At 41.6% G+C, this 27395-nt stretch overlaps 1 protein-coding gene across 2 annotated transcripts in view; it reads left to right on the top strand.

The window, feature by feature from the left end:
* ip6k1 (inositol hexakisphosphate kinase 1) overlaps window positions 1-27395 on the top strand; it is a 151941-nt gene that overhangs the window by 120374 nt on the left and 4172 nt on the right. For both annotated transcript variants that reach the window (XM_075461826.1, XM_075461827.1), the window contains exons 5-8: window positions 12244-12484; window positions 23116-23297; window positions 26195-26370; window positions 26880-27113. In XM_075461826.1, coding sequence (XP_075317941.1) covers window positions 12244-12484; window positions 23116-23297; window positions 26195-26370; window positions 26880-27113 — 833 coding nt within the window. The remainder of the gene's footprint in view (window positions 1-12243; window positions 12485-23115; window positions 23298-26194; window positions 26371-26879; window positions 27114-27395) is intronic.

Below are 27395 nucleotides of genomic sequence, written 5' to 3'. Positions count from 1 at the left end.
CAGGATATGGAGATTGTATTATGCCCATTTGAGATTGTACATATTCGCTTGTACGTTCTAATTTTGACTTTTCTGATGGAGGTTTTCCCTTTTCGGGCTCCTCTTGTGTTGCCTCAGCTTCCTCCAGCACTTGGGCTTCAGCCACAGCAGCTTCCTTTAGTAATGTTATCACTTCCAATTTTGCCTCCATTTTAGCCTTTTCCAGTTCACTTTGTGCTCTTTCAACTTTCAACTGTGCTTCTTTGGTTGCATAGGATGCTCTCACCTTAGCAGCTTCCGCTTTAGCACGAGCGTCAGCAGCGCTTACTGCTGATCCAGATGAACGGCTCGTCCTTACACTGGATGAAGACTTGTTGCTGGATGCCATTTTGACCGTGAGGAATCATCAATTGGCGCCTTTTCACTGTAGTGTTTTCAACAAGGATGTTGGTAACACCGAGTTAAACCACAAATGAAGACCCTGCAGCTTGTTTAATTGCCTTCATGAACATGTGGTGAAAACTGAAATGACAGAAAATACACTATCTCAACACGTAGAGACATATATACACAAATTAAGTGCTTCAAGCTCGCTAAAATAACATTACAGAAAATCAACGATAATATCCAAACTAATCAGTATAAACTGCCATATAATGCAACTTACGGTGTTCCTGCCTGACGATTCAGAGTGGATGGCATCTGATAACGCTTCCATACTGCGTCTTGCATGTGAATCTTTGTTTTTCTCGCACAAAACCGGAAGACCGGAAGTACGGAACCGGAAGTAGAATTTACCGATAATATTCCTTTATACAAACTTATATAAAGCATGAACTGTTTGTCTAAACAACTTGCAATCCTTTTTAATAACAGAAATATTTTTTTAATTATTTATTTAACCTTATGAACTTACTTATTTATAGAAATGCCTTAAAGACAACACATGCACAGTATGAGTAGTTTTCTATCCTTGACACCAATCAGGCGCTTCTTCCTGTTCTTTTTTATTTCCTTGTAAATATTTGGAGTGACTAGATGCTCCCTTTTTTGTGTTTGACTTATTTGACATTTTAGCCGTTAGGGATGGTATATGTCTAATTTGCAATAACTAACTTAAAACGACTGTGGGATGGTTAACAGGAAACTGAGGCTATAAAACTATTCGTCAAAATGTATAAATAATTTCCTGTGAATGATTGAGTTTGAAACCAGGCCAGATATGGACAAGAAAAATAACTTTTACTGAATGGATGACAAAAAGATTGGTCAGATTTGTTGATCATCTTGAAGATTTGAACCTTTAAATGCTTGAAAACCTGTTTTTGCTTTCTCACATAGACGTGAAATCTTACTGTTCCTTCTTAAGGTTCCAGTTTCGACATCTGAGGCAGCACATCTCTGCACTATTCTCCGTTTGTATTGAACAGTAAAGCTGGTCATGCTCTTGCATACCAGGTACTGAAACTATACAGTACAAAGTTTTCTGGGGTTTTTGCACGGCTGGAGCAGTATAACAGCTCACTGGTTAATGAGGAAGATGTAGAATGAAGGGTCAACAAAACAGGTGTTTCGGATGAATCTCAAAGTTATACCCACCTCACAAAGCAGGTGATTTATTGGATTTATATGGTTATTTCCTTTTGGAAGTATCTGCCGACTGATACTTTGAAGCAGATGCAAAATAAACCCATAAAATAATATACATTAACATTGAATTGAATTGATCAGACATGAAACTGATTTGAATGTAAAGCAGATATTTATTGATATTAAACTAATTAATCTAGTCTCTGTTACACTGGGCTATTCTACAAAGAGATGTGGTGGTCATATCAGGTCTGTATTCCCACCGTTCACTCTGCAGGTGACAACAGGACTTCACAAGGTGTCTATATTTAGCCCTGGATCTCTGCCCACGAGCATTGTCCGGCTGATTGAATAACGGCAGACAGACAGCTGCCCAGGAACATATTTCTGAATCTGTCAAGGTTGTTTTATCCAGCTACTGTTTGACATTATCAGATGAAATTTGTCCTTGTTTAGCTGTTTTGGGGGTGGTGGGTTTCACTGGCAAAGTGAAGGTTAGATTCCTCAGTTTGGATTAAAGTTAAAGTTAGCAAGGATGACATACTCTACTCTCTGAATTTTTTTTGCTTATTTAAACCGCGCAGTTTCTCATTCATTTTAAGGGTTAGGGTATATCTTGATATGGAGATGCCGGTTTTTACTTTAAGAGAAGGTAAAAACCAAGATTATAAGTTTATATTTACGCTTTTATCCAAAGCAACTTGCAAATGAGGATATAACAATGCAGCTAAAAATAAGCTACATGGAAGGAAAACCACTAGTCAGGCTCTGTCAGAGGTGACAGTGCAAAGATAGAGTGCAGTAGAGGGGGCAGGGAAGTACAGGGTAGGAGATGCTCTCTGAAGAGCTGGGTCCTCAAAAGTTTCTTGAAGATGGACAGGGACGCCCCTGTTCTGGTAGCGCTCGGTAGGTCATTCCACCATCTGGATACGACACATGAAAAGAGTCTGGATCGTCTTGAGCGTGGTGTAGGCAACGCTAGCCGACAATCCTGTGACGACCGGAGTGACCGAACCGTGACGTAAACCTTTGTGTTTGTCAGATCACAAAGGGAGGTTTTCGGCGTAAACGCCCGAAAATCTCCCTAATTTTCGGCAGTTAACGACAATTTACAGCCTGCGAACGTGGCGTTTGTCGGTGCCACAAATTGTCGGAAACGTACCATGCTCGCGGCTCTAATTTGCATATGAATGCAGAAACTGCGTGCCTGGCCCTGAATGTCCTTACTCAGGATTGGATGAAACCACTACTTTTCAAACAAGTAAAATCACTCGTGATTGGTTGACAGAGCTACCAGTAGGCAGGCTCATAAATGTAAACCCCAATAATAAATTATATTTATTATTATAATATATATTTATTATAATTATATATTTATTATTTAATTTATATGCTATGCTATTATGCTGTATATCATTGTTCTCTTATGTAGGCTACTACACAACATGATTGAATTTATTGAGGCAAGGAACATTTACCAGAAACACATTTATGCAAAGAAAGAGCTTTATTTTTTTTTTAAAAACACACACACGAGATCTGCCCACACAACATGTATGGGTAGCTGACAAAGAGTCAAAAAAAAGAGTACCCAAAATCCTGGCTACAACTGTGTGAACTGCCGCTCTGCAGCCTCGGAGCAGTAGGTGACTGGCGGCGTTCTGTGCGAGGGCTGGCCGTGTTGCAGACGCTTATGGTGGGTCGCTCTGTACTTCGAAGTCCCCTCCAATCGCGACTGCAACGTAGTACAGAGTTCGGAGAGGTCCTGGCTACGGAAGGAGGGAGAACGAACTATCCATCCAGACACCCCGCCAACAGTCCCGTCTTCCTCGTCGGACATCAGGTCGACTGTAGCGGACTTCCAGAGTTGCACCTCCGCTGCTAGCACAGCTCTGTCTCACTTCCAACAGCTGTAAAAAAAACAAATCAATAAAGGCAATCAGCACTGTGCTATGCACTGCGTATGGACACAACACATCTATCAATGCATCTGAAGAATAGTCAACAAAAAAGTCTTACCCTCTTTCTTCTCGACCTACTCCGAGCTGAAATCTTCGCAGCTTCCGCCTGCCCTGCAAGTCCTGGCTGGTTATATCGGAAATTCCGGCGTATGCTTTCAAAGTACGTCTTACATAACCTGACTCACGTCATCTGGCTGCGTTCACCAACTACACACGGGGGCGTTCCCTTTCCTCACACAACCATCTGAGGAGCCTGGGAGTCATGTGTGTTTCGCCAGATTAGAAAATAATGAGAGCCAATCATTAATCGCTGGGTGGGACTTTGGATGTATGGGCGGCGTCATGAAACGAGATACTGAAAATGTCTATATTACGGAAAAGGAGGGTGCACACTTCCGTTCTATTGGACAGTTAGCCAGAGAGTTTGTAAAGCGGCGCCGCATTTGATGCGACTATCGTTATTAGGCCTACAATACATGCCCAGATTATTTTCGGTGTGGCGCACAGGGTTGCTCGAAACCCTTGCTCCGGATCGTAGCGCCTAGTATTGGTCTCCGAGTTGTGAAGTCGGCGTACGGCTTCCTGTAAATTACAAGACAATAAAGAAACTTACACTGCTTCTGTTGTTCTTTTGCAAGGCTACTAGGCTACTTTTAGCTTGGGCTACCAACAAAGGCATGGTTTTATAGTACGTTTAGCTTAGCTAGCAGTCATCAAACACATTCTTACCGCAATCTTAGGATTGTGCACCCGTCTTCTTTTCTTGGAGTTAGCCTTTCCCGCACAGTTTTTAGACTCCAGAGCAACCAACCGATCCTCAATGGACAGCAACCTGGAGTTAACGGCACTGAACTGCTCGTTCATGCCAGTAGCAACCAGACTCAACTGACGAGACAGTCCGCTGATGGCAACCAACAGTTTCTTGTTGGACTGGCTGGAAGTTGGTCGCGTTCAACCAGAGGAGTTGAGGCAGGAGAGCTAAATGCGAGACACCGTCCAGCCATTGTAGCATTGTAGACAAGGCAGCAAAACCACAGGAACTGGAGATGAAGGTCTGAGAACTAGCTAGGTACGATAATGTTTGTTAATATGCTAGTCGTGGCCATGACCTCTCACGTGATTGGACGAGGAGTAGAAAGCTCGTCGGGCTCCTCCAATCACATGTGAGGTTATTGCTATATGGAAGGACTCGCAAGACAAGCTCACCCTGGCTCGCGTCTATGATATAAAAAAAGGTGTGCCTGTGAAACTCTTGTTTGTTGAAAGATGGAAGTCCCAAGACGGAAGGAAAGACCTCGGCGCTTCTGTGAACATTGCAACTATGAACTCTCTCATTCACAGTATTATGACCACAGAAGGCGCTATTTCAAAAATGGAGTTTGGGAGAGAAAATCCAAAAGGGCTAGGTCAGATAATGTACAGAGTCTGCTGATATCCAGTTGCATCCAGACATTGCATGTCTGTCAAGCTCATCCAAGATTGTCTGGTGGAATGGAGACAGAGGCACCACTGTACAGTTTTCTAAGAAAAGTCTTTCTGCTGACACCAAAACACTGTGCTTCACAAGAAGAATATCAGCTGTGTCAGTGCATGACAAAGTCCCAACCACTTGTCTTCCTAAAATACTGGAAAATTCTGCACCATATTCACGTGTCCATGGCATATGAAGCTGTTGGCTCTGCTGAAATTGCCTCATAATCTGGACTTCAATTGTCCTATTGTTATGATTAAACTTTCCCAGTATTCCATTAAAACGCTCAAATGAAAAACACCAAAAAGAATAAACTGGTCCGTAATCCAACATGCACTCTTTCAAATGAAGATGTAGATGCATGTTGGGAGTGCAGTGCAATGGACAAGCCATCCTTGACCCTCTAGCAAAACTACAACCAGCCATTATAAAGCAGTTTATAGTTGTTAATGTTGTGTCAAAGGGTACTGCATTCAAACATGTTATTGCGCAAGTTTCCTGGCTTCATCCCCATCCGGACAGACATTTTTATGGAAAGCCAATAGAAGTTTGGAGCTTGCAGGGAACAGACACGGCATACCCAGTATCATTTCTGCCTGTTGAGCGCATTGCTGGAAGATGTGTGGTTAATACATCCACTGTGCATTTAAGTAAGACCAAAGAAAAGGTCACTGTAGTCATGCCACTATGCACAGTGGTTGAGCTCTAGTATGACAGGGACAACAAGAAAGCAGACATTCCAGTGTTTCCCATACATTGAGGAAACTATGGCGGCCCGCCATAGTTTCCTTTTGGCCGCCATAGTTTCCGAATCCCAATCGTTTGAAACACAGCGATTTCCTCGAAAACCAACCAATATTACTATACAACAGGTGAATTAGTAATTAAACATGTCCTAAAGTGTGCAATGTCAGAGTTTTGAAGTTTAGTGGCAAAAAAGGTTTATTTGTTATTAATCGCTGTCGGGGCGATTAACACACGTTATAGATCAGTGTGTGCGCGTGCATAAAGATCAGCTGTAATCATCGTGATTTCGTTGACAAACATATTTTTTTGACCTATTTATATTATGGGAAATAATGTGAAATTTGAGCAATGACGAGTACACTAGTATGTTGTCCGGTATGTTGCTTAAAAAAATAGTAAGCTCAATAGTTTCTGTTTAAAATAAGGTGTTTCATCTGTCCCGCATGTGTGGTTCAACCATCCCGAATAGGCGGAGCGGGGTGAAGTTGGTTTTATATTCGACATTCGCCTATTTTCCGGCTTTGTAATTGTAATAGCGACACGAAAACCGCACCAATTAGCCTCAGGATGGTATTAATATTTACAGAAAACTAAGACTAACATACCACAGGCTTTATCAACTCACCAAAGTAAGCCTGAAAGATCAGAGTAACCGCGCCGAATATACTTCTAAGTGAACTACGGCAGCCGGAGCGCTTAGGGACCGTCGCAAAAGTGCAACGCCTTTTTTTGTTCTAACTGGATATTCAACCAATGAACACCAAACCACTTCGGATGGGTTTGTGAACTCACTATAAAGCTTTCACAGTCTTTTAGTTTCCAGAAAAATCATTTTAGGTAGAACATTTACTCAGTGTGCATAGTTAATTCCATTTTAGATTTTTATTTTGTAATAGCTCTCTTGTTTTTAAAGATATCAACACCAAACCACTTCTGATGTGTTCCTGAACTCATTGTGTACTTCCCACACCCTTTGTTATCAAGGAAAACCTTTTCAAGTTTCTCAAAAAGGCATAAGTACTCACTGTATATGATCCATTCATATTTTTCATGAAGTTTAGTTTTAACCTGTAAATATTTTCTATTACAATTGTCATCATTGGGTTTTAATGACAAGATGAGGTTTCCTTATAAGCCCACAAGGGTTTCTGACATCTCCAGCACACATTCCATTTTTTTAATTTGTTGTGTTTTATTGTGTATTTTTTTGTTATAGTTGAATGAATGTGTGCAAATCAATCAAATAAAATAAAATCTGCAGTCGCACAAATTTACGCCGCACAAATTCACGCCGCGTGAATTTACCCCCCCCCATAGTTTCCAAAAATTCTGTGGGAAACACTGCATTCCCAGCTGCACTCCCCCTCCAGGCAATTGCATTCCCACCCATAGCGTCTTATTCTTATGTGTAGTCTTAATTCTATTCTTAGGCCCAATCCCAATTCACCCCTTGGCCCTACCCCTTACCCCTTCCCCTCCGTTTTGCGCGTTCACGTGAAGGGGTAGTGTTGTCCCAATACTCTTCCAAAGCCGTTCCCCTTAGCCCTACCCCTCCGTTGTAGCCCTTGAAACGGAGGGCTTCGGCCAGGCAGACTCCGTTTGAAGGGGTATGATATATTTCCCAGAGTACAACGCGACTAACGGGAGATCGCGAGTCTTTTTAAAAATTCACCACACAAATGTAAGTTCTTCTATTTTTTTGCCATAATTTAACTGTTTTAATCGTTTTAGGTTGTGATAACTGGTGTATTGTGTGAGTTTAAAGTGGTGGCAATGTGTAGTTGTTTTCTGCTATAAACGCACATGGGAAAAGTCGCTATTTTACATGGAGTAATCGGTCAATGCATGTGAAGGTGCTGCGAAAGAGTTGTCGTTTTTTAAATTGTAACACGAGTATTTACAAGCAATGTAGTTGGTTAGCCATAGAGAAGTTCCTTTTGAGCGTCATTTCGCTACCTATTATCACAAGTATTCATATACGTGACTGATTCACAGGGACTCAAGCACAAACAAAGAGCCTGATCAGGTTTAGCGCCGAAAACGAAGATCTGTTTCTAAAGTCATCCCCATCCCCAAAAAGAAGTAGGAAGTCCAATCCCATAATGGATTACCTGATACAGGAGAGCCTGAAGGAGCAGAAGCGCCACGAGCAGAAAACGGAGCGCTTTTTAGCTCGGTTTGAGCGCATGATAGACAAACTTTACGGTGAGTTGATGCGCCATGCACCTATTGTACACACAGCCACCACTACCGCATTCTGAAACACCTTTTTTTAATTTTTTACAATGGATGAAAGTGCATGCTATAATGTCATGTCGTGTCTTGTTCCCCCCGAACATCACTGAACCCAGCACCTCCGATGTGCCATGCACCTTCGCTGTTCCTGCTCCGGTCATCTCGTTCTCGATGATTGTACTGTTGCCCGTTTATATTCATATTGTTTATATTCATACTGTTTATTGTCCATATTTGCACCACACACTTTACAGCAGACACTTTAAGCTGTTATTTCTGAAAATAAGCTGCCTTACCAGTCTGTAATGTGAGCCTAATAAAAGAAATTAAGGACAAAAGGTTTGTGAGCATGTTTATCACATCAACATCATATTAACGACTGGAACGGATATTGGTATGAAGAGATTTATTATACAAGGGATAACAAAAAAAAATGGGGTACATGTTGTGGTCCAATGGGCAATAATTTGTAGGATGACCCGTCTGCTGGAAAGAAAAACATGGAAAGATCAGGCTTTTATCCTTCCAAACCAACACATTGATAGCACACACAAGGCATTTATTTAAGTCATCAAATCTGAACCTGGTACAAAGAAAACTGCTTCAAAAACGCATTGTTTATTCCAAACGGAACGAGGCGAGTAACAAAGGCTAAACGTTAGCTTATGCTTTCAGCTAGGTTAGCCAGGTTAGGATACTACTCCAGTCAATAAATCAGCAAATCTCACAAGACAAGCAAATTGTTTCTATATTACACGATATCACAAATGTACAGTTAGAAGCACTTTCAAACACACACACACACAATCATTTTCACACGCCGGCTCTGGAAGCTACCAGCTGCTCACTCACAAGCGTTATTTGCATTAATTTCTTATTCTACATACCGTAACAAGATCCAGCAATGCTCCCAGATGTCGAAGACGCCTTCGCCTGATGGCACTCCGTCGATTCGACGCAGATATTTCTAAAAATATCCGAATAGCCCAGGACAGCGCGAACACCACAGCACCGGTCATGTTTGTTTACTTCTGGCTAAAGCTGTCGCTTTTGGTTACGTAACAACTGACGGCGCGGACTTATTACGTTCGTGAGTGTGAAGTGCTGTCCCAATTCGAAGGGGTGACATTCCTAGCCCTTCGCCTACCCCTACGTTTGAAGGGGCGAGGGGTAGGCGAAGGGGTAGAAAGTAGAATTGGGATTGGGCCTTACTGTTCTGTATTTTTTATTCTTTTTTATGTTATTGTTGAGTGTTGTACTTTGAGAGCAAAGATTAACCAGAGTCAAATTCCTTGTTTGTGTAAGCCAACCTGGCCAATAAAGCTAATTCTGATTCTGATTTTGTGTATCTTTTTTACATAATATTTGCCATTGCTAATGACATACACAGTAGTTAATCTAACATACTTTCATTAAATAAATCAATTCAAGCTAAAATGTAAGAGTCTATAATTAGGCTATATCTTAGCCTGATCTATTTGTACCAGAGATTTTATCTTTTGGAAAAATCTCACCTGGGATAAAACTCCCCCTGCAACCCTGATTTGCATTTGTATAGCCTCCCCTAGAATTAGGAGCAGGGGGGTCATAGGGGGATGACTGCCAAGCCAGGCCCACGTCAATTTCCGGCAATTCATGGCAGTTTTCTGCATTGCCTGCAAATTGCTGTAAACAGCCGTAAACCTGAAATTTCACGACAATCTACAGTGCCGCATACTGACGAAAATCCCACTTTTCATGCAGTTGTAGCGTTATTGGGCATTTATATATGCATCAAATATAAGGATTTATAAGACGTTCTCACTGTCTCAAATAAACCTTAAACCTCGAATTAAGGGCACCACCTACCATTATTTTAACTTGCTTTAAGTTACAGTCAGGGAGGAAAACTGTTAAAATCTTACGATCCTGGTATGTTAAATTAATAATCAATTAATAATCAGTCTCATATCTCGCTACTTTCGTGAAAGTTCTCGTTTGGTTGGACAGACATTACGTAAAGAAAGCATACGACACCATCTGTGATTATAACATATATAGATATATGAACTATTTATTAAAATGATATGACCAAAACATGAACCTTTAAAACAAACAGAAGATGCATTGAATATGGGTGATTATATAAAACACTTAGTGAATGGACAATAAAATATGGGGAATGGGGAGATACTGGATGTATTCAAATAGTTTAGGTTGGCTGACTATTTGACGCTAAATACTGACATTTCGGATTAATTTATCATTCTGTGAAAGCCTCGAGACATCCATCAAACCCACTTTAAGGTGAAAACGGGTCGGTCTTACTGTGCTGAAGTTCTGCTTAGTCAGCTCGGAACACGGCAGCGGCCACGCGGGGTCCGAGGGGATTTCTCTTCCGCTCTCTGGGCCTTCCTGGTTGTGGTGGCTGACTAGCGGACTTCTTAGTTGCTTCTTTTCACCGGGAAACGGGAACGATGGTGCCGAGGGCTGTGGTTAGATGATCAAATCCTCCGAGTGCCAGAGTTAGTCCGTTGCTTCTCTGATGAAGTGAACTTAAGTTCACAGGTTGCTTGGAGTTGGCTTTCTGGGTAGGAAAACTTCATTCTGTTCTTATCTTTGTTCGGGTCTTTCTTTCTCGTCTCCGGGGTCTCACTGGGTTCTGGAGGGTTTCCTCCGGTCATCCTCTGCATCGCTCATCCTCACGTCCTTCCGCTCTCTCCTGAGATTATGGGAAAACTCCCAAACTCTGGTGAGCTCTTCTCTCCTTCTCAAATCATCTCCAAATCTCTCTGAGCAACTGTGATCTCTGTTCTGTTCTGAAACTCTGGGTTGAAACTCTTCTGGAACAAGAGCGTGTGTTTTTCGCGGGCTCCGGGTTTTGATTCTCGGAGGCGGGGCATGACGTAAGCTTACACTACTCTTTCAGCCAATGATATGCCTGAACTGTGGTGAATGTCTGCCTGTATGTCTCTGTAAGGCGATCAGCATTTATATGGGGATTTCTGGATGAGACAAAGAAACTCTTATTTCTCCATTATTCTGTCTCATAGAACATTTGTCTCGGTGATTCTGAAAACACTACATCTTGTTAAGATATGCAGATTAAAGATATAACATAGACTTGCAATATAAAGACATCAAAATAACACACAACGTAATTGATGATTTTGACTTTCAAAATTCAGATGAATATCTATGAAATCGTGACATATGAATAGTGAACCACACAATGTTAATTTTCTGTGTTAACAATGGGGATACCAAACAAATACCAAATAGATACCGAAGGGACATCGTTAAAAGTTAATAGTTGCATATATCTTGTCTAGTCCTCTGGGATTTAAATGTTCAACTAATCAACACTGCAGACCACTAGGGGGCAATGTGGTTCCATCAGGCAGGTTGGGCATTTTCCACCAAGATCAGTTCTTTGTCAATATTTAAGCCAGAATCGTACAAATTGTCTCTATATGCGTCTTGTGATCAAGCTGGAAACCTGAAAGAAATTGTATACGGTTATCAAACACATTTAATATAGTTTTAAGGTTCGACTAAAAGTGAGTCTTAGTGAAGTCTTCTCAGTTCGTGTGTAGCCATCTGGTCGGTTCTCTTGTGGGAAAGGGTGTTAAAGTGTCAACTTCGATTTGTGGTGAAGATAAGATAGTAAGTCTCCCACATCTCCAACAGAAAGATTCTTTGTTCATTCGAGTTTATCCCAATTTTTATTGCAAGCGTCTGTTGAAAAACTTTCAAAAGGGTAGAAGGTTGTCGTAAATTAGGCAGTTTCTGTCTCTTTTTCCTTTGTGGAAAGAAAATGGAGATCTGTTTTTTATCCACATACGTAAACATCCCCCACAGGAATGTTGGTTTTGTCAAAGTTTGAAAAACTCTTAATCCACACGGCACTGTGACTGCTACACAGTGGATGTTGGTCCAGCATGAGTTCAGGTAGCAGAGCAGCTTTATTGCTCCTTATACATTATTTGTGTCTCTGAACTCATCACACACACATTTTTCCTCACGATTCTCATCCTGCCTCAAAATCCCATTCTTCTTTTGTATTGATGATGCAAAATGTGGCCAAAGAGACCGCTGGATCCTCTGTTATTATTTGAATCACAACGAGGAATTTACCTTTAAAAATGCAGCGGTTCTTCCTTTATTGAGTTGCAAAGTATTTTAGAAGATATAAGATATATTTTTCTTTGATAATTCAACAGATATGTCACCAGTTACTCATCACTATCGTCCCGTCTGTGTCTTCTTCTGTCCTGTTAGGTATGGTGCTGGTGTGCTTTGAAGGCGACTCCGACGGCTACATCAACCTGGTGGCGTACCCATACGTGGAAAGCAACATGGAGGGTGGGGCCGGAGAGCACGAGGACCGTGATCCCCCAGAGAGGGAGCAGCCGAGGAGGAAACACTCCCGCCGAAGCCTTCATCGCTCCTCCTCTTCCTTAGAACACAAGGAGGAGAGGGTCGAAAGGAGGGAGGCACACTACACTGATCCGTCTGACAAGTAAGATACATCAAGCATGAAAAATAAGTTTTGGCAAGAAACGTATCAATTTTAATTAGGGCTGTCAAAATGAACGCTAACGTGAGATGATTCATTTCAGGAATTAACCGCAATAAAAAAAATAACGCATTTCCGCCCTATTTTATCCACAATTCAGTCCCTACCGCCTTCAAGTGTTGTCGCATAAACAGCATGGCTGACACGAGCAACATGAAGGAGTCCAAAGAACCCCTTGGCCCTATGGATGGACAGTTTGAGTATAAAAAGTACAAAGATGTGGTTTGCTCACACTGCAGGATCTTTTCCTTTCACCGAAGCACCTCAAGCCTTAGGTATCATCTTAAAGGGATAGTTTGCCTCTTTTGACATGAAGCTGTATGACATCCCATATTAGCAACATCATTTATGAACATTGGGCCTCATGCAAGAACATTTTCGTATTTTTATTCTAAATTTCTCTTACTTTTTTCGTAAGAAGGTCTTGTACAGACTTCCGGCCGAGACGCCGATAATATGGCAGCGTGAGGAACCAGCTCCCGAATAATTAAATGTGTTATGCGTTGCCAATTTGAGAATTAGGACTGAGCAAAACGTTATTGCATGAAAAGGGCGATAATGTCAAACAAGGCAAAAAAAGACAAGAAAACACATCCAACGAGACAAAACCGGACTAACTACTCCCCGAATACCAGCATGGATGAAGCCGAGGCTAGTCAACATGCCGACACCACTAGTATGATTCTGCAAGAATTGCGAGATTTTCGCCGGGACAATAAGACACAACTAGAAGACATAAAGGAGGAAATAACCAAAATGAACACCAGACGAGGCAGAAGAAAGAATTGGTAGAGCCGAGGACAGAATTCAAAATACAGAAGACATAATCTTAGAAATGATCAAACTCCAGGAGCAGATGGAAGCTAAGATGACGGTTCAAGAGAGCCGTTCAAGACGAGAGAATATCCGCATTTACGGGATACCAGAGGAAGCCGAGAATGAATCCCCGTCTATGATCGAGTTTGTTGAAAAATTGCTTGGTGACAATCTGGACATTGCAGACATCACGAGCCTCTAAATCGAGAGGGCACACCGGGCGCTTGGAACTAAACCACCTTTTACTTCTCCGCCGAGATCAATTCTGGTGAAGTTTGCCAGCTACAGAGTCAAGGAAACTATTTTGCGCAATATATGGCAAAAGAAGGGCTTGAACTGGCAAGGTCAAAAAGTGAACGTGGACAACGACTACCCCCCACGCATAATCCAAAAGAGGAAAGAATATGCTGAGGTCAGGAGAATTTTGAAAGATAAAAGCATCAAATTCCACACGATGTTCCCGGCCAGACTGCAAGTGAAGTATACAGATGGATCCACGATCTACGAGACCGTTGAGGAGGCGACGCGCGACATGCACGAAAGGGGCTTCCCAGTCGAGGTCATTAAACCTCCCGAGACACTGATGGAGCGACTACGGCAGCTGTCCTGGCAGAGGAAACCTCGACGAACGACTGGCAGAATTCCCACGTTCAGGTCGAAACTACAAGCATTTAGAAGAGAGCCCTCGCACGCAAACACAGACGGTGGCGGTCAGTAACGAGATTATCTAGCCTATCCATCTCGCTGGCGCGGTGAGTTATGTTTGATTAATAGACAATGATGTTGATAAACATGCAAGGACGTTGATTTAACACTAGAACTACCACGGAGGGGTCAATTGACCTTTTTACCTAAAAGACCCACAAGAGGGTCATTTGACCCTTTGGACCCCCTGCGGACACTCCTTTTGTTGTGGAAATGTGGGTTGAGTGCTGTATCTCTGCATCTTCGTTCCTTGGAGAGGAGCTTCTTTCACCACAAAATTCTTGAGGGAAATGAAGCAGTAGTCCACATGCACTGGTATTTATCCATCTAACAATTGCGATAGATAACCAATTGGGATAGATCAGCAAGGTACATTCATTTGAAAATTGTACTAAATGTAAGCTGATTGTGTTAACTGTAGGATACTTGTACATAGCCATTTGCAAGGATGTACTAAATGATTGAGACATGTACAAAAGCATTTGAAATTTGATGAAAGCAATGATAAATGCCATTCTGTTGTGAGGAACTGCAAATTAGTTTTGGGATTTGTCCATGTTTTGAGAATGACATCTCAGTTTCAAGAAATGAGCCAAACCAATGGAGAAAAACTGTAACACACTGTCCGCCAAACTGTGCTATCTGTCTTTGCTGCTGATATCTTCATGCAAGTTGCTATTTACCTGTGGTGATTTTGGAGGCTGACAGCCCTTGGGAAGAAGCTGTCTGTCCCTGTTTGTCTTGGCTGTTACCACTGTAAGGTGTGACCCCCTCACCCCTCACCCCACACACGGCCCCTAACAGCCTCATTACCATAACAAAATGAGTGATTAGTGTATTCGGTAAAAGCCGCCGGGTCAAATGACCCCTCTCTGGTACTTCTAGGTAGGCAGAAAAATCCTGGTAGTTCTAGTGTTAAATGATTGCATAATGACTGTTGAATTTAAATATGATTCGGGTTAACCTTGGACACTGGACCCTTTTTGCTCTGCTACTCACGAGGGCCCTCCTTCTCCGTATAGAGAGGGGGGCTTTCCCTTAAAGCCACCTACTACTACCATCTGGTGGAGGGTCGTTAGACAGACCCATACTGTGGAAGACCTTGTATTGTATTGTTTTTTTTCCTTTATTGTTATTTTTATAAATGTTTGTTTTCAATATTATTCACAGTTGTTTTTTTACTGTAAAGGGGAAGTCTTACACTTACACAGAGGAAATGTCAGTGGATATAACTTAAATGCAAAGCATTCGAATAGCCTCTTATAATGTTAATGGATTACATAGTCCTGTTAAGAGGGGGAAAATTTTGTCACAACTGAAGAAGGATAGAGTGCAGATAGCTTTTCTACAAGAAACCCACCTGAATAGTTCAGAACATGCTAAATTGAATAAAATGGGTTTTAAATATGTATACTCCTCGACCCATGTATTCGGACGTAGAAGGGGGGTGGCAATACTACTGGCAAGGGGGCTGAATTATGAGCATTTATCAAGGATTTCAGATACAGAGTCAGGTTTGTCATGACAATAGGAAAACTGGAGGGAACAGTTATCACTCTCTTAAATGTATACTGCCCCCCAGATAACAATTGGGAATTTTACAGGAAAATATTTGATTTAATGGCTACAAAAACACAGGGAATGGTTATCTGTGGAGGGGATTTTAATATACATTTAAATCCTAAATTAGATGTCTCACGGGGCAATTCAGAGTCAAACCTTAAAAGCAAGAGAACAAATGCATTAATGAAAGAAATGGGGATAGTAGATGTCTGGAGAGAGTTTTTTCCCACCAGGCGTGACTACACATACTACTCCACACCACATGCAGTGTACACTAGAATTGATTATTTTTTTACATTTTGTAGGGATTTACACATGGTAGAACAATGTTGCATTGGCTCTATGACCCTGTCTGACCATAGCCCTATATACCTAACTTTAAACCCTCTTGGAGAACGAAGAGAGACATTGTGGAGACTAAATTCAACCATTTTGAACAACACAGGCATAAAAGAAACTCTGAAAAAGGAGATTAATACCTATTTAGAAATTAATGATAATGGGGAAGTAACGCCAGATATTCTCTGGGACACGCTTAAGGCAGTCATGAGAGGCAAAATTATTTCCATTACATCATATATGAAAAAACTCAGAGTACAAAAGTTACAAGGCCTGGAAAGTGAATTAAAACAGCTACAAAGAGTTCATAGTAGCACTTCAGATGATCAGGCCAAACAAGAAATGGATAAAATAAGAAAACAGATACAAGATATGAGTACACAAGAAATACAAAACAAGTTGACATTTCTAAAACAGCGCTATTACGAGGTAGGGGGGAAAGCAACAAAACTTTTAGCATATAAACTAAGGAAGCAGCAGGCAGAGAATACTATACACAAGATACGACATCCAGAGTTGGGAACAATAGATCATGGATTAAAGAACATTCAAGAACATTTTGAAAACTATTACAGAACCCTCTACTCTCAACCACAAATTGATAATACATTGGAAATGGACACGTTCCTCGCTTCATTGCATTTACCCTCAGTGTCAGAAGAAGAAAATAAAACTTTAATATCAGAAATAACAATTGAAGAACTGAACTCTGCTATCTCCAAAATGAAGGCTAGTAAGTCACCAGGTACAGATGGATTTACTGCTGAGTGGTATAAAACACTACGTGAACAATTAGCCCCAATACTACTTAGGACTTACAATTGGATCTTACAGGAAAAGAAAATACCACCCTCCTGGAGAGAAGCGATAATTTCTCTGAGTCCTAAGCAAGGAAAAGATCAACTTGAATGTAGCAATTATCGCCCCATCAGTATTCTTAATATAGATTATAAATTGTTCACATCAATATTGACACGTAGGATAGACAAGATTTTGCCTAGACTTATCCATACAGACCAGACAGGCTTTATCAAACAGAGACAGACACATGATAATTTGAGAAGAACCCTACATATTGTTAAACTTATTACTCAACAGAATACAGAAGAAATTCTTGTTAGCCTAGACGCCGAGAAAGCGTTCGATTCGGTGAGATTATCCTTTCTATATAGGGTGCTAGCAAAATTTGGCTTCCACAAATCTCTCATAGCAATATTCCAAACCTTCAATGATAGTCCCACAGCAAGAATTAAAGTAAATGGTGCCTTATCTAGAACCATTACTCTGGAACGAGGGACTAGACAAGGATGCCCTGCCTCCCCTCTCCTTTTTGCCCTGTTTATCGAACCACTGAGTCAGTGGATTAGGCAAAATGGCAATATTAAAGGGATAAGAATGGATGATGACGAACATAAACTTGCACTATTCGCAGACGATGTCTTAGGCTAGGCGTCCACTATTCCGGCACGTCAACGTAACTCGCCGGATTGGATGCCTAGTTGTCGCCGTGTTGCTTCTACAGTGGGTGTGTGGGGCGTGTAGAATGGCTCCGGGGGAAAGTAAATAACTTGTGATTTTAACCAACCGAAGTTTCTCCCTCTAAAAATTTGAGTTTTGGAGGGAAATTAATGTGTATAAATCGTCAGCAATGGAACATTATTTCGTATTTCACCATGGCTGTGGATCTGCGAGCGAGGAGAGCTGCTGTGCTGCTGCTGCTGCGACACAGGAGAACACATGATCTACTGTCATTGGATAACGCACTCCGTCTGCCGTGGCAAATTTGCATAAAGTTCGGCCGAGCCCAACTTTTTGACGTGCCGCAGGTCCGCCGCTCGCCGTGCCGGAATCCCAGCATGCTTTGCGAGCACGCCGACAACGATCGGCCGGATTTCATTGAACATGAATTGAATGCGTTGGATACGGCTTGACGTGCCGGAATAGTGGACGCCTACCGTCAGTCTACTTATCACATTCACATCAACACTCCCCAAATTGATGGACACACTACACAGATACGGGACATTTTCAGGATATAAACTAAATGTGCAAAAAACCCAAGTACTCACCTTTAACTATACCCCACCTGACCATTTATTAAGGAAGTATGACCTGAGATGGGACGCAGATTACATAAAATACTTGGGGGTTAATATTCCTAAGGACATTAGCAAATTGGTTGATCTGAATTATACTCCTTTAAACACCAATATTAGAGCAGACCTGCAAAGATGGACACTCATCCCTTTCCTAAGCTTGAATTCTAAAGTTGAATCCATCAGAATGAACATACTTCCAAGATTATTGTATCTTTTTCAAGCACTTCCAATCAAGGTGCTTACCAAACAGTTTATTGAATGGGATAAGTTAATTTCAAGGTTTCTGTGGCAAGGCAAGAAACCTAGGACTAGATACAAAACTTTGCAGTTAGACAAGGGAAAAGGAGGTCTAAACCTTCCCTGCCTGCGTGACTACTTTTACGCAGCCCAGTTAAGACCCTTGGTGTGCTGGTTCAGCCCCTTTTATTCAGCCAGGTGGAAGGATATCGAAAATGCTATCTCTGGTGAGATGCCTCTAGCAGCAATAATTGCGGATGGTGAATTACAGAAGAACATGCTAAATCAAAACAACCCCTGGATAAATACAGGCCTGAAGACTTGGCAGAAGATAATAAAATTTTGTAAAATTGAAAAGCCACTTAGAAAGCTGAAATGGTGCGCATGACACTGACTTCCCCCCAGCTAAATCGGATGTCAGATTTAAAATGTGGAATGAAAAGGGCTTAACAACTTATACCACCTTTGCACCGAGAGGGAATCTGAAAAGTTTTGAAGCAATGCAGAATGACCATGGCCTGCAGCGTCAAGACTTTTATAGATACCTTCAGGTCAGACATCATTATAACCAAAATATAGCTGGAACTCTAAAGGCTGGGGAAAAGGGGGTATTAGAAGTGTTTGAAAAAGCAATTAGCTCACAAATGTGTTTCAAAGTCGTTTCTAGAGTGTATAGCAGCGTCCGTAGTGCTAACTCCGACGATACTTTTTATATTAAAGAAAAATGGGAAAGGGAAAGTGGGATACAGCTCTCAGCTGAGAATTGGGAAAGTCTTTGTATTCTGCAGTGGGAGACCACATGTTCTAATTCTTGGCGAGAATTTAGCTGGAAAAATCTGTCCAGATTCTTTATCACCCCCTTACAACAGCGTAAACAAATACCCAATGTAAGATGCTGGAGAGCTTGTGGACTCATTGAGGTAAACCATTTTCATGTTTTTTGGGAATGCCCTGCCTTAGCAGCATATTGGCAAGACATACACACACACATGGAAGCTGTTTTTCAGTTCAATATCCCATATAGGTTTGACACAATGTTTCTAGGAAACATTGAATTTGATGACTGGGAACACAATGATAAAAGACTACTATTGATGCTTTTAGTTGAAAGTAAAAAGGCTATTACCAGAAGATGGTTAAAACCAGATCCTCCTAAACTAACTGACTGGTTAGATGTCATTCATGATATATATGTGATGGAAAAAATTACATACTCACTAAGAATCCAGATTGAAAAATTCTCTAGAACTTGGACCAAGTGGACTGAGTATATTGCATGTATAAGAGAGGACATTTGTTAGCTGAAGGCGTTATTTTGTTTTATCCTCTGTCTTTTTTTCTATTTCTCTTTCTCATTACACTAACTTTTTCTAGATATACCTATTGAAATGGAATGTAAAGTGTAAGCTCCCCATGCTCATGTTCTTTATATTTTTTCTTATTTTCTTTTCTTTTCTTTTCCTTTTTTTTTTTTTTTTCGTTATATAAAAATGTATATATCCATAGGCCATAAGCTGAGGATTGATTGCAGTAATGTATACATTTACTTGCCTTAATAAAAAAAATATTGACAAAAAAAAAAAAAAAAAAAAAAGGTCTTGTACGAACACGCCACGTCAGATTCAACAAGCGCTCTTAACTTCGGGAAAAGTGTGTAAACGACCTGCGTAAATGATGAATCACACCTGTGCGTATCTAAGTTAACGTGCACGAGGATAGTAGATTTGCATACTCCACGCCCAAAATTATACCATATAAGGCTGTTGAGTCATGAGAATTGCATCAAGGCGCATAAAGAACAACTTTACGGGCTCTGAGATTGAAGTTCTGCTTCCAGAGATCCAAAAAGGAAAATCTGTCATTTTTAGCATGTCAGCAGTGGAATTACGGGACCTGCTAAAGCGAAGAAATGGGAAGCAATTAGGAGTGCTGTTAATTTCGTGTCACCTGTAGTTCGTAATGTTACCGAAATAAAGAAATAAATGGTTTGATATGAAAATGGCTTAAAAAAAACTTCTCGCCCTGGGCAGGCGCCCGATGACTCCAACTAAAGCCGTGCAATCAGTTGTTGCCCCATCATGATGGCACTTTGATGGGGTGGTCCATGAGGGGGGTCTTCTGGCACCACACCTTCTGGTCTGCCTGGGCTGGTTCAGGTGGAGACCCTCGTTCATGGCAATATTGTGCCATGAACGAGGTATCGAGACACACCCACCCACCTGGCCTTCAGCTCAGTGCGCTCCCGACAGCACGGGTGTTTGGATGCGTACGTGTCTCGTGCTCCAATTATGATTGGCAGTCCAGCCACTGCATGAAAGTCCCTCTTAATCTGTATTTGTTGGACAGCGGTGTATGGGAATTTGATGTACCATGGGTGATAAACAGATGAGAGCTTTGATGACCAAGGGGAGCGCACGACTAACAGAGGACTGAGACACCCCCGATCTGTCTCCAGTCTCGCTCTGAAAGGTTCCAGTGGCCAAAAATCCAAGGGTGCTGAGGACCTGGACGTGTGGTGGAATTGGGTTTGATCGGCGTGTTTTTCTCTGGAGTTGTGGCTCTAGCAAGCTGCATATTTGTAGCAGCACAGTCCTTGGGAATCTTAATCGCGATGTCAGCCATTCGTCTGTCCCCACACGGTCTCTTCCAAGAGCCTGACGCACAAGGCATCCAAAAGTAGCAAGACAGCCGCTGCGCTTCCCGTTACAGATTCAAATGAACCTTCAATTAGTGCACAATTTAAGTCAAACAGAATAATGTCAGCATAATTATGGGGTATAATGTATATTTATTTATGTTTTCTTCAAAGTAATTAAATATACAATCTATTAGTCAAGCAAATTTGATTGGAATAACAGCAGACTATTTTACGAAACTCCTACGACAGCTCTGGATCACTTGTAAATTCTGTTCGTACCTGAAAGAAAACGTAAAATACGAAAAGATTGGTGAAGCGCAAATTCTCTTAAATCACTCGTACGGACGATTTAAGAACAAATCTGTGCGTACGAACGGTTCTTGCATGAGGCCCAATGACTTACCCCCTGCTGCGTCCTGTGAGCGGAGTCCCAGCTGAGTTTTGGAGTTGACGAAGGTAGTCCGGCTAGTTGGCTGGGGACACAAAAATAAAGCGTCTTGCTTCTCAAAACAATATGCGTTCAAAAGAGTAATACATTTGCATCACAAAATCGTTGTCCAGGAAAAAATCAGACCTCACATCGCTTGACGCTATTTTTGCATCCCTTGATATCAATGCATCCAATGTAAACTGTGCAGACCGAAGAGCAGACCGAGCAGTCCCCTGCTTCCGAGCAGTAAACACCGTAACATGTGCGGCTATCGCTACGTGGCTGGACGCATTAATATCAAGGGAGGCAAAAAATAGCGCCAAGCGATGTGAGGTCTGACTTTTTCCTGGACAACGATTTTGTGATGCAAATGTATCACTCTTTTGAACGCATATTGTTTTGAGAAGCAAGACGCTTTATTTTTGTGTCCCCAGCCAACTAGCCGGACTACCTTCGTCAACTCCAAAACTCAGCTGGGACTCCGCTCACAGGACGCAGCAGGGGGTAAGTCAATGTTCATAAATGATGTTGCTAATATGGGATGTCATACAGCTTCATGTCAAAAGAGGCGAACTATCCCTTTAACGCCAGGCATTCATTTGTTGGGGCTTCAACTTCAGGTATTCCGCCTGGCATGCGTCTGACCACCCTTACCGAACGCAGGGCATTAAGTAAGACAAAATTTTAGAAGCTAACCGACATAATGGATAGCCCAGGACTGTAGACCGATTAATATTGTCGAGGACACGGGCATCGCAGAAGTTTTGAAAGTGGCAACTTTCGACGCATTCTACAAGCCACCGTTGAGAGGCACAGTGCTCACTAAAAAGAAAATGAAGGAAGAGGATTTGGCTTTGGAATATGTTTCTTTGACAGGAGACCACTTGACCTCCGTGAGTAACAACAATTATCTGGGTGTGACGGCGCACCACATCACTAAAAACTTGGAACTTAACCGTAATGAAAACAGAGGAGCGTCATTTTACAGAGGTGTGTTCAAAAAAGTTCCATTCACCTATCCTCAAAGAAAAAGAGCAATGAATAAGTTGCCAAATTTTTTCAGAATTAAATTAATCTTTTGAATTGTGCATTTATACATTTTTTTATGAATGACAAATCTATTTTTTTATCAAAAAATAAATGTTATATCCACTTCTTGTCATTTATCTTTCTGTTCTAACAACAATACACAGAAAATGTGAATTTTTCAGTCATCTGTAGGAATAGGATGAATCAAAATTAATTCACAGCAACCCTGTGATTAATTAGATTAAAATTTTTAATCGTTTGACAGCCCTAATTTTAATTAATCTGATATCTGGATGTCCTGTATGAGGGTTTGTTTGTAATATCCATGCAAATGAAACAACGTCACTAATCATTAGATTGCATCTTTTTCTCCAACATCTAATTTTTAATTATACAAGCGCAACGTCTCTGGAATTTTAGTGCAATTTTAGCGGGAAGTCGTGGTCTCCAGATGATTAATTCTGTGTCATCACGGGGTCATGTTTGTTCCAGATTTTAGGATTAGTTCATTGTAAATTCTCTCACTAGCTAATCAGATCATAGAATTAAAGATAAGAGAGAAAACAGAAAGTACAGAGATGTACAGCTTGTATATACAGTTGGCATATTGAATGTTTTGGGGTGAATAAAAACTGAAGGAAGCTGTATAGAAACCTTTAAATCCACAATAGCTGCTAAGGTTTCTACTATTAATGATCCTCTCTCCTCTTCCCTGCAGTCTTGCAGAACTGAAGAGTCCTAGGCTCGACCCAAAGATCCACTCAGACGTTCCCTTTCAGATGCTGGACTGGAACAGTGGTCTGACTTCAGAGAAGATCAGCCATAATCCCTGGAGCCTCCGCTGCCACAAACAGCAGCTTAGCCGCATGAGGTCCGAATCCAAGGACCGCAAACTCTTCAGTATCCTTCCTCAGCTAATCACATCCTTCAATATTCAACAACAAACTTTTACTTTTTTACAAAAAAGTCCTAAATCCAGGTATGCTTACACGCTTTTGCTGTTTTGTTTCTCCCATGTAGCTCTTCTTACAACAGACTTTACAGTTTATATATTACATTCAATTCTGCTTTCAACTTGACCAAGTAGATAGTGATGAAAAAACGTAAAGCTAACTATTAGCAGACACAGGGGTACCCCAAGGCTCGGTGCTGGGGCCCCTGCTCTTTGCCATGTACACCACCTCGTTTAGCCCGATCATCCACTCGCATGGCTTCTTGTATCACTTCTACGCAGATGATATCCAGCTTTATCTGTCATTTCCACCGGGCGACTCCACAGTCTCAGTGCGAATGTCAAACTGTTTTGCAGACTCCGCATGGATGAGGGAGCATCGCCTCCAACTCAGCCTCTCTAAAACAGAACTGCTGGTCTTCCCAGCCAAGCAAACCATACAGCCCAACATCGCTGTCAAAATTGACTCTTTATCACTCGTTCCTTCTCAGGTTGCAAGGCACTTGGGTGTCATGATTGATGACCAATTGAACCTCTATGAGCTTGCAGCCTCTGTTGCCTGGTTGTGCCGCTATGCACCATTCAACATAGGAAAGATAGGGCTGTTCCTGGCACAACAATCTACCCAGCTCCTGCTAAAAACCGTGATCATTACTTGCCTTGACTACTGTAGTGCCCCCTAACGGACGTTCCAGCTTGTGTGATAAAACAGCTGCAGATGGTCCAGATTGCGGCGGCGTGTCTGGTTTTCGATCTCGCAAAAAGGGAACATGTCACCCCTGTTCATTGAGCTACACTGGCTACCTGTAGCTGCTCGCTTCAAATTCAGATCACTAATGCTAGCTTACAAAGTGATTTCTGGGTCTTCGCCCACCTCCCTCAACGCTCTCATACAGACCCGTGTTATCCATCCTTCGTACCTCTAAGGAACATCATCTGGCGCTTCCACCCCAGCGAGCAAGGCACTCCAGACTATTTTATCCATGGTCCCCTGTAGGTGGAATGACCTACCCAGTGGTACCAGAGCAGGGGCGCCCCTCTTTACCTTCAAGAAGCTCTATCAAACTCTGCTTTTCTGAGAGTACCTTCTCTCATAACAAACTAACCACTAACTTCTACTTTTTCATAGTAATACATAATGTATAAGTGCAAGCAATTGCATCTAAATGTAGCTCAAACTATGTAATATACCACCATGTGTCACACTACAACTGTTTCCTTTAGCTGGATCCTGGCTAAAATCATATTCTTCAAGGTATTGGATGTAAATATGAGAAAAGATTGTACAGATGAGAGAGGGAATAAAGAGGAGGCTTGGTGGTGTTTGAGGTTATCAGGTTAAAGTTCATGTTTTGATGTGCGGCTTCAAAGAGAATAGCCTACAGCTGCTGGAAAACAGCTGAGGAGAGTGTATGAGCAGCACACACTCTGTCCTCTACTAGCTCCGTTTGTCTTCAGATATATTTAACACACTTTGTCAGCTTGAAGTTTCTTTGTGTTACTGTGCAAATACATGGCTCAGTCACATTCGTGAGATGGTCAGCTTCCAGTTTTGAATCTTTGTTACAGATTCTTCCTTCGTTAAGTTTTCTCCAAGTAAGTTTTTAGGACTTCCTTTAATTCAGGTGTCATGGAGACTGTATTAAACAGTGGAATAAGACAATAACAACAAACAGAGATAAATCGCATGGAATATCAAAAGCATTGGATGTTTTTTTAAATTTGAAGACTGGTTATTTAACAGTTAAGCACTAAAGTGAAATGATCTCTGCAGTGTTTGTCCTCAGAATTTACCAACCTCAGAATATGCTATCAATCCTTTCATGTGCAGAGTGAACATTTATCAGTATTTGAATTTCTTTTTGGCAAGAAAAATGTTAAGTTCTTTCATTTTGGTTCAATAATTTCACAATGCTTGCAGCCATGCATTGTATTAAAAGCTGTACAGTGGCTCTTAGGCGCAGTATTTCCCTTTCCTTGTCACCTTTTAAAAGAAAGGGTTTAGTACAACAGTTAAAGGTTGTGTTGTGCCATTTTTTTTAACAATTTGACACAATTTTCTGAGGTCTTGTTGAGATGTAGGAAACAGGCTTTGGTCAAAATACCTGTTGGTGGCACAGTGGCTCTTCCCTCGGCCCTGTTTTCACAGCTGCCTGTTAGCAGTCTGTTTGGAGGGGTGGAGATTCAGCAAGTGCTCCCTCAGCAGCTTCTCAATTAATGTAATTTATATTGTGAACACTTGTTATTTACCAGTTTAGCACTAAAAGGAAACGCTAACCGTTAGCTACTGCTAAACAAAAAAATACATAAATGAACAAACCAGTAGGAGTTATTTCTCAGATACTTACATTTCCCTCAGCTGAATTTCGTCTTGAACTGGACCAAGTTGTTAAAACAGTCCAATGGAAAGCGGTTGCTGCACATACAGTCTTTAGCTAACTCTGCTGGAACATTACCCTCAAATATAGTTTATCCACTGGGCTCTTATATCCTCTGAGGCTGCTGATAGATGGAAGATGCATGCTCCTCTGTACAGGTGACTTCTATGAGAAGCTGGCTTCATTGGTCTAGCAGGGTGGATGCGAGCGGGCGGGAAATCCGTCAATCAGAACGGCTCATTAAATGAGGAACTTTAAAATAAAAGGGCACTAAAGAAATAGAGTTTTACACTCGGCTGGTGACTTCAGACACCCTAATATATGCTTCCAAGAAGAGAAATAAGACTTTGAGTTCATGTTTTTCTCAAGAAATGATTAGATGTGATTAAAGTAAGGGAGCATCGTTGATGTAAAAATATTACCGGACTCAGAGACGGTTTACTCCTTAACCGCTGCCTTTTAACCAGAGTTCCTGTTGCTGGAGAATGTTGTTCACCACTTCTCTTACCCCTGCATCCTGGACCTGAAGATGGGCACCAGGCAACACGGAGACGACGCTTCTGAGGAGAAGGCGGCTCGACAGATGAAGAAATGTGAACAGAGCACTTCAGCGACTCTGGGAGTCAGAGTGTGTGGCATGCAGGTAGACATGACGACTCACACAGCTCCATGTCGGTCGTGAACATGTCAGGCGGTGGGGGCGGAGACACATGCTCATTTATCAGTCGATCTTGAATCAATATGAATGTCATTTTCACTCTGCTGGGGTGAAGTGAGTAGAGAAACTCTGTAAAAGCCAGACTAGTCGCGCCCATCTAGAAAAATATTAAAGCATTCACTTGTTACACATTTTGTATTGATTTTTTTTGTCTCTGTTTTCTCTCTAGTGAGATGGAGGATCAGATAATGGATTAAAAAAAAATGAGCATCATATTACTGCAGCTGGCAGTGTAACCTCAAGTGCTGCCAGTTCTGCAAGATTTACAACTACATAGAGCACTATTACCAAACTTCTGCTACTGATATCAGTTACATGTTGATACTTTGGCCTGAGCAGCTTAGTGCATTCACTCATATTTAGGTTCCAACAAGAAAGAAGGAATTTTAAAGTATCAGTGAGATATTTGAGGCGTCATCCACCTCTCTCTGCAGGTGTACCAGCTGAACACCGGCCACTACCTGTGCAGGAACAAGTATTACGGCCGCGGCCTGTCGATCGAAGGCTTCCGTCAGGCGCTCTACCAGTACCTGCACAACGGAAAGGGCCTGAGGCGGGACCTCTTTGAGCCAATCCTGAATAAGCTCCGCAGCCTGAAGGCAGTGCTGGAGAGGCACGCGTCCTATCGCTTTTACTCGTCCTCGCTGCTCATCATCTATGAGGGAAAGGTGAGCCCACGCTTAAGATGACGTCCAGACATGTTTGTATTATCAGAATAAATTTGCTCATCAATCTGTCAGTCATTTAAAGGACAGTATTTTACTCACACATCCAGCTGTTATGAATAAAAAAACATTTAAAGTCTTAAATCTGCAGGTGCATCAGTACCAGAAAACTGTTTCATATTGTGAAATAAATGTTTATTGTATTTTAACTTTAAAAGGTGTCGCTTTTCCATAGTTTAACTTCATATCACCTGTTGAAACGTTGGCAAGACACTCTGAAAACAT

Source organism: Odontesthes bonariensis, chromosome 3 (genome assembly GCF_027942865.1).
Source record: "Odontesthes bonariensis isolate fOdoBon6 chromosome 3, fOdoBon6.hap1, whole genome shotgun sequence".
Classification (NCBI taxonomy): domain Eukaryota; kingdom Metazoa; phylum Chordata; class Actinopteri; order Atheriniformes; family Atherinopsidae; genus Odontesthes; species Odontesthes bonariensis.
The sequence above is the reverse complement of the archived record's forward strand: the minus strand, read 5'-3'. Positions and strand labels throughout refer to the sequence as shown.